The sequence below is a fragment of the Microchirus variegatus genome (assembly GCF_963457635.1).
Source record: "Microchirus variegatus genome assembly, chromosome: 13".
Taxonomy (NCBI): Eukaryota; Metazoa; Chordata; class Actinopteri; order Pleuronectiformes; family Soleidae; genus Microchirus; species Microchirus variegatus.
This window is the reverse complement of record NC_139814.1, coordinates 28,458,717-28,467,068: the sequence shown is the minus strand read 5'-3', so window position 1 is coordinate 28,467,068 and position 8,352 is coordinate 28,458,717. Positions and strand designations below refer to the sequence as shown.

Here is an 8,352-nt window from a genome sequence, read left to right as displayed (position 1 = left end):
ATTTGCATAATTATTATTACGAACAATAACAACGTGTTAAAGTAGTTTTATAACTCCCGATTCTTTCACTCAACACATTTATATTAAACTCTAATTCACGTGTTCGTCACATTTATCAGTAACTTCATGAGCCGATAGTGACGATAAGACAAACATCCTCCCCGGGAATCAGTGGTGAAGTGACCGCAGGTCTAACCAAGTGCATCACACGGTCACAGCTCCACAGTCCACACCGTCATCAGTGTCACAATGACATCATCACACGGTCACAGCTCCACAGTCCACACCGTCATCAGTGTCACGATGACATCATCACACGGTCATCAGTGTCATGATGACATCATCATCACACGGTCACAGCTCCACAGTCCACACCGTCATCAGTGTCACGATGACATCATCATCACACGGTCACAGCTCCACAGTCCACACCATCATCAGTGACTGAACACAGTGATAAAGTGCAGCATGTCAGTCTTCTCTCCTCAATGAATCCACACAGCAGCTCGTTAATACATCGATAATACGTTATAAAATAAATGTTAATGAGCGCCGAATAAACAACTAAAACCTGCTTTGTCATAACATTTTTAAAATGTAAACAAAACCCCCTCATTGTCTTCATTTATTCACATTTCTCATGAAGTTTTCATGTCGTTCACTGACAGTAACTCTGTTCCCGAGACGTCACATGACTGCGCTTTGCTGTGTTCGTACACAACTGTGACGTCACTCTGAGAAATAAGATTTGTTTGGGCTTTTTATGGCCTTTAGGAATGTTTTTCAAACATGAAACTCCATGAATTAAAAATATATAATATAAAGATCTATAATGTGAGTGTGACAAAACAATGACAATGGTGAAGATTAAGACAAATGTACCCAACCTAATATAATATAACCTAATATAATATAATATAACATAATAAAAGAGAATATAAAAGATAACACTACAGAAAAAAATTCTGTGAAACACATTCCTGACTAAATGCTGTGGGCGTGTTCACTCATGTCTCACACACACAAACGCACAGGCTCACACATACACTCACACGCGCACACGCGCACACACAGGCTCACACACGTTCGCGCACGCACACACACAAACGTACAGGCACGCCAAACGCACACACACACGCTCACGCACACACACAAATACGCGCACACACACACTCGCACACACACCTTAAATTTAAATCTTAAGTTTATTTCAAACAAATGAAAACACAAACTTACCCTCGTGACATTTCCTCTGTGTGCGTGGGCGTGGCTATGTGTGGGCGTGGCTAATGCTCTGTTGCAGACAGCACCAGGTGAACGTCATTAGCATAATCAGACTCTGGACATGGTGACGTCAGGGTTACTCCGCTCTTTAGAAGTCTCAGGACCAGGACCAACACCAGGACCAGGACCAGGACCCGTGTTCTGTTCACCTGCTTCATGCTCTAACTCATGACAGGTGTGGACGCTGATCTTCACCGTGATTGGCTGTTGAAGATGCTCAGACTTGTGCTTCGGTGTTTGTCAATAAAAACATCTTTGTCTTTTTGTCGTCACATTTTTCATGTGATTCACTCTTTATTGATTTATTGTAAACAATAACAAAAACTAAGCTACACAACAAAAACTCAGTGAAAATCAAATCTCTTCTCACAGCGATTGTGTTACTGACCAGTGACTGTGAGCGGCCATCTTTAAACCAGTTTCCATGGCGACAAAAGCATCCATGATGCTGTTGTGTGGACGCGTCAGAAAAAAACCACAACGATCTTCAACAAAATAAATACTTTTCTGACTGGAGATCAGTGCACGATGACAACATGAGATCACAAATACACAAACAAATAACAACACAACTACTTTAAAAGGTTGAGTCTCATCCTACAGGACAACAGGAGACATGTGAGACATCAGACATGTGAGACATCAGAGACATGAGAGACATGTGAGACACGTGAGACATGAGAGACATCATAGACATGTGAGACATCAGAGACATGAGAGACATGTTAGACATCAGAGACATGTGAGACATGTGAGACATCAGAGACATGTGAGACATGAGACATCAGAGACAAAACAGACGTGAGAGACACGTAAGACATCAGAGACATGTGAGACATCAGAGACATGTGAGACATGAGAGACATGGGAGACATGAGAGACGTGAGAGACATGAGAGACGTGAGAGACATGAGAGACGTGAGAGACATCAGAGACACGAGAGACGTGAGAGACACGTGAGACATGAGAGACATCATAGACATGTGAGACATCAGAAACATGAGAGACATGAGAGACACGTGAGACATGAGAGACATCATAGACATGTGAGACATCAGAGACATGTAAGACATCAGAGACATGAGAGACATGTGAGACATCAGAGACGTGAGACATCAGAGACATCAGAAACATGAGAGACATCAGAGACATGAGAGACATCATAGACATGTGAGACATCAGAGACATGTGAGACATGAGAGACATGTGAGACATGAGAGACATGTGAGACATCAGAGACGTGAGACATCAGAGACATGAGAGACATCAGAGACATCAGAGACATCAGAGACATGAGAGACATGAGAGACGTGAGTGACATGAGAGACATCAGAGACGTGAGAGACACGAGAGACATCAGAGACATGTGAGACATGTGAGACATCAGAGACATGTGAGACATCAGAGACATCAGAGACATCAGAGACATGTGAGACATCAGAGACATGAGAGAGTTCAGAGACATGAGAGACACGTGAGACATGAGAGACATCATAGACATGTGAGACATCAGAGACATGTCTTTGAAAAAATAACACAAAAACCTTTCCTGACTTTCATCATCACGATGTCGTCATGACATCATGATGATGACGATTTTGTGTCAAAGAGGAGACAAATGGTAAAGTCTGAAGATTTGAAGACAGTCAATGTTAACTTCACTGACTGTGAATGTGTCAGATTAATAATCCCAGCCACCAAATACACAAGGTGACATAATCCCAAAAACAATCACTTTGTGTGTGTGTGTAACTGTGCGTCTGTGTGTAACTGTGTGTCTGTGTGTGTGTGTGTGTGTGTGTGTGTGTGTGTGTGTGTGTGTGTGTGTGTGTGTGTGTGTGTATGGGTGTGTGTGTGTGTGTGTGTGTGTATGGGTGTGTGTGTGTGTGTGTGTGTGTGTGTGTGGGGGGGGGGGGGGGGTGTGTGTGAGTGAGTCAGTGAGGGTAGGATCTGGAGACATTTGTGGTGAAGACATTGTCTTCGTAAGAGACATTTGGTGAAAGTCAGTCCACTGACGTCACTGGAAACAGTTGACCCATGGACACGCCCCTCTGGACACGCCCCTCTCTGGTGCACAGATGGCTGATGGGAAATAAACATGAACGTGTGTGGCGGGGTAACATCCTGAAGAAAGACACGGATAGGACATCACATTTATGTCCAAGGCTATGAGAGCAAGAGACATTAGAGACATTAGAGATAGTGGAGACAGTGGAGACAGTGAATACATTAGAGGCAGTGGAGACATTAGAGACAGTGAAGACATTAGAGACAGTAGAGACGTTAGGGACAGTAGAGACAGTAGAGACATTAGGGACAGTAGAGACATTAGGGACAGTAGAGACATTAGGGACAGTAGAGACATTAGGGACATTAGAGACATTAGGGACAGTAGAGACATTAGGGACAGTAGGGACATTAGAGACAGTAGAGACATTAGGGACATTAGAGACAGTAGAGACATTATGGACAGTAGAGACATTAGGGACAGTAGAGACAGTAGAGACATTAGGGACATTAGAGACAGTAGAGACATTAGGGACAGTAGAGACGTTAGGGACAGTAGAGACATTAGAGACAGTAGAGACATTAGGGACAGTAGAGACATTAGGGACAGTAGAGACATTAGGGACAGTAGAGACATTAGGGACATTAGAGACAGTAGAGACATTAGAGACAGTAGAGACATTATGGATCGTAGAGGCATTAGGGACATTCGAGACAGTAGAGACATTATGGACAGTAGAGACATTAGAGACAGTAGAGACAGTAGAGACATAAGAGACATTAGAGACATAAGAGACAGTGGAGACAGTAGCGACAGTAGCGACAGTAGCGACATTAGGGACATTAGGGACATTAGAGACAGTAGAGACATTAGGGACAGTAGAGGCATTAGGGACATTCGAGACAGTAGAGACATTATGGACAGTAGAGACATTAGAGACAGTAGAGAGAGTAGAGACAGTAGAGACATAAGAGACATTAGAGACAGTAGAGACTTTAGGGACAGTAGGGACATTAGGGACAGTAGAGACATTAGGGAAAGTAGAGACATGGACAGTAGAGGCATTAGGGACATTCGAGACAGTAGAGACATTATGGACAGTAGAGACATTAGAGGACATTAGAGACATAAAAGACAGTGGAGACAGTAGAGACAGTGGAGACAGTAGAGACATTAGGGACAGTAGAAACATTAGAGACAATAGAGACATTAGAGACATTAGGGACAGTAGAGACATTAGGGACAGTAGAGACATTAGGGACAGTAGAGACAGTAGAGACATTAGGGACAGTAGAGACATTAGAGACATTAGGGACATTAGAGACAGTAGAGACAGTAGAGACATTAGGGACATTAGGGACATTAGAGACAGTAGAGACATTAGGGACAATAGAGACATTAGAGACAGTAGAGACATTAGAGACAGTAGAGACATTAGAGACATTAGAGACAGTAGAGACAGTAGAGACATTAGAGACAGTAGAGACATTAGAGACATTAGAGACAGTAGAGACATTAGAGACATTAGAGACAGTAGAGACATTAGAGACAATAGAGACATTAGAGACATTAGAGACAGTAGAGACAGTAGAGACATTAGAGACAGTAGAGACATTAGAGACAGTAGAGACAGTAGAGACATTAGAGACATTAGAGACAGTAGAGACAGTAGAGACATTAGAGACATTAGAGACAGTAGAGACATTAGAGACAGTAGGGACATTAGAGACATTAGAGACAGTAGAGACAGTAGAGACATTAGAGACAGTAGAGACATTAGGGACAGTAGATACATTAGAGACTGTAGAGACAGTAGAGACAGTAGGGACAGTAGATAAATTAGAGACATTAGAGACAGTAGGGACAGTAGATACATTAGGGACAGTAGAGACATTAGGGACAGTAGAAACAGTAGAGACATTAGGGACAGTAGAGACATTAGGGACATTAAAGACAGTAGAGACAGTAGAGACATTAGAGACATTAGGGACAGTAGAGACAGTAGAGACATTAGGGACAGTAGAGACATTAGAGACATTAGGGACATTAGGGACATTAGAGACAGTAGAGACATTAGGGACATTAGGGACATTAGAGACAGTAGAGACATTAGGGACAATAGAGACATTAGAGACAGTAGAGACATTAGAGACAGTAGAGACAGTAGAGACATTAGAGACATTAGAGACAGTAGAGACAGTAGAGACATTAGAGACAGTAGAGACATTAGAGACATTAGAGACAGTAGAGACAGTAGAGACATTAGAGACATTAGAGACAGTAGAGACATTAGAGACATTAGAGACAGTAGATACATTAGAGACAATAGAGACATTAGAGACATTAGGGACAGTAGAGACATTAGGGACAGTAGAGACATTAGAGACATTAGGGACATTAGAGACATTAGAGACAGTAGAGACAGTAGAGACATTAGGGACATTAGGGACATTAGAGACAGTAGAGACATTAGGGACAATAGAGACATTAGAGACAGTAGAGACATTAGAGACAGTAGAGACAGTAGAGACATTAGAGACAATAGAGACATTAGAGACATTAGAGACATTAGAGACAGTAGAGACATTAGAGACAGTAGAGACATTAGAGACATTAGAGACAGTAGAGACATTAGAGTAATAGAGACATTAGAGACTGTAGAGACATTAGAGACATTAGAGACAGTAGAGACAGTAGAGACATTAGAGACATTAGAGACAGTAGAGATATTAGAGACAGTAGGGACATTAGAGACATTAGAGACAGTAGAGACATTAGAGACAGTAGAGACATTAGGGACAGTAGATACATTAGAGACTGTAGAGACAGTAGAGACAGTAGAGACATTAACCCCAAGACAGTAGAGACATTAGAGACATTAGGGACAGTAGATAAATTAGAGACATTAGAGACAGTAGGGACAGTAGATACATTAGGGACAGTAGAGACATTAGGGACAGTAGAAACAGTAGAGACATTAGGGACAGTAGAGACATTAGGGACATTAAAGACAGTAGAGACAGTAGAGACATTAGAGACATTAGGGACATTAGAGACAGTAGAGACATTAGGGACAGTAGAGACATTAGAGACATTAGGGACATTAGGGACATTAGAGACAGTAGAGACATTAGGGACATTAGGGACATTAGAGACAGTAGAGACATTAGGGACAATAGAGACATTAGAGACAGTAGAGACATTAGAGACATTAGAGACATTAGAGACAGTAGAGACAGTGGAGACATTAGAGACAGTAGAGACATTAGAGACATTAGAGACATTAGAGACAGTAGAGACATTAGAGACAGTAGAGACATTAGAGACAGTAGAGACAATAGAGACATTAGAGACATTAGAGACAGTAGAGACATTAGAGACAGTAGAGACATTAGAGACAGTAGAGACATTAGAGACATTAGAGACAGTAGAGACAGTAGAGACATTAGAGACATTAGAGACAGTAGAGACATTAGAGACATTAGAGACAGTAGAGACATTAGAGACATTAGAGACAGTAGAGACATTAGAGACATTAGAGACAGTAGAGACATTAGAGACATTAGAGACAGTAGAGACATTAGAGACAGTAGAGACATTAGAGACATTAGAGACAGTAGAGACATTAGAGACAGTAGAGACATTAGAGACAGTAGAGACAGTAGAGACAATAGAGACATTAGAGACATTAGAGACAGTAGAGACATTAGAGACATTAGAGACAGTAGAGACATTAGAGACAGTAGAGACAGTAGAGACAGTAGAGACAATAGAGACATTAGAGACATTAGAGACAGTAGAGACATTAGAGACATTAGAGACAGTAGAGACATTAGAGACAGTAGAGACATTAGAGACATTAGAGACATTAGAGACAGTAGAGACATTAGAGACAGACTCACCAGCACAGACGTCTCTAATATGGAGATTCCACCCTGAAAAACAGAGAAACAGTTTCATAATCTGTATCAAATGAAATAATCTAAAATGCAGATGAGATTATCAGTGAAGCTACAGACACAATCAGCAGTCAACAGTTTTGGATTAGATCAGATTATGGTCCCAAGATGATTGTGATGGACCAGAAGACTGTAAAGGTCACCCAGGTAGATAATCTGTAGTAATCTGAGTAATCTGAGGTATTCTTTCTCTGGATTACTCAAGCAGATTATTAGATATGTGGGTTATTATAAGTGACCCTGTAGGGTCCAGTTAGTACCAGTGTGTTTTACAGGTGTGACACTGTGTTAAACTCCGCCTCCACAGGTGTGACACTGTGTTAAGCCCCGCCTCCTCCTGTTTTATTCTGAAGAACATGTCATTGTGTCATGGGGCGATCGAGCATTACAGTAACAAAGAGAGAGAGGGAGCGAGAGAGAGAGAGGTGCAGAGGGCGAGTGCAGACATGACAGCGACATTCCACAGACCTCACCCTGTGTGTGTGTGTGTGTGTGTGTGTGTGTGTGTGTGTGTGTGTGTGTGTGTGTGTGTGTGTGTGTGTGTGTGAAGACAAAACAGTATAAAAAACAAGCTCCTCCCCCTCAAGTGTGAGGAATGTCGTCAAACTGAAACCTGGTAACAAGGTGTGTGTGTGTGGGGGGGGGGGGGGGGTGTGTGAGAGAGAGAGAGAGAGAGAGAGAGAGAGAGAGAGAGAGAGAGAGAGAGAGAGAGACTGGTAGTGAACAAATTAAATAAAAACAGGTTTGTAAATTTAAACTAGGCTCCGCCCACAGCTCAAAGTTCATCCACACCTACACAACACTGCACCTTTCAAAATAAAAGTCTAAGTTTCTGTTCATCCACACCTACACAACACTGCACCTTTCAAAATAAAAGTCTAAGTTTCTGTTCATCCACACCTACACAACACTGAACCTTTCAAAATAAAAGTCTAAGTTTCTGTTCATCCACACCTACACAACACTGAACCTTTCAAAATAAAAGTCTAAGTTTCTGTTCATCCACACCTACACAACACTGCACCTTTCAAAATAAAAGTCTAAGTTTCTGTTCATCCACACCTACACAACACTGAACCTTTCAAAATAAAAGTCAAAGTT

General features: G+C 41.8%; 1 protein-coding gene across 1 annotated transcript in view; it reads right to left on the bottom strand.

Annotated features, from left to right (window-relative positions):
* Nucleotides 1-7,194: 7,194 nt before the first annotated feature.
* Nucleotides 7,195-8,352, bottom strand: part of LOC310935725 (cell adhesion molecule CEACAM5) — a gene marked incomplete at both ends in the record, with an annotated part of 9,354 nt that continues 8,196 nt past the window's right edge. The window contains one exon of the mRNA XM_083899659.1: nt 7,195-7,227. Coding sequence (XP_083755785.1) covers nt 7,195-7,227 — 33 coding nt within the window. The remainder of the gene's footprint in view (nt 7,228-8,352) is intronic.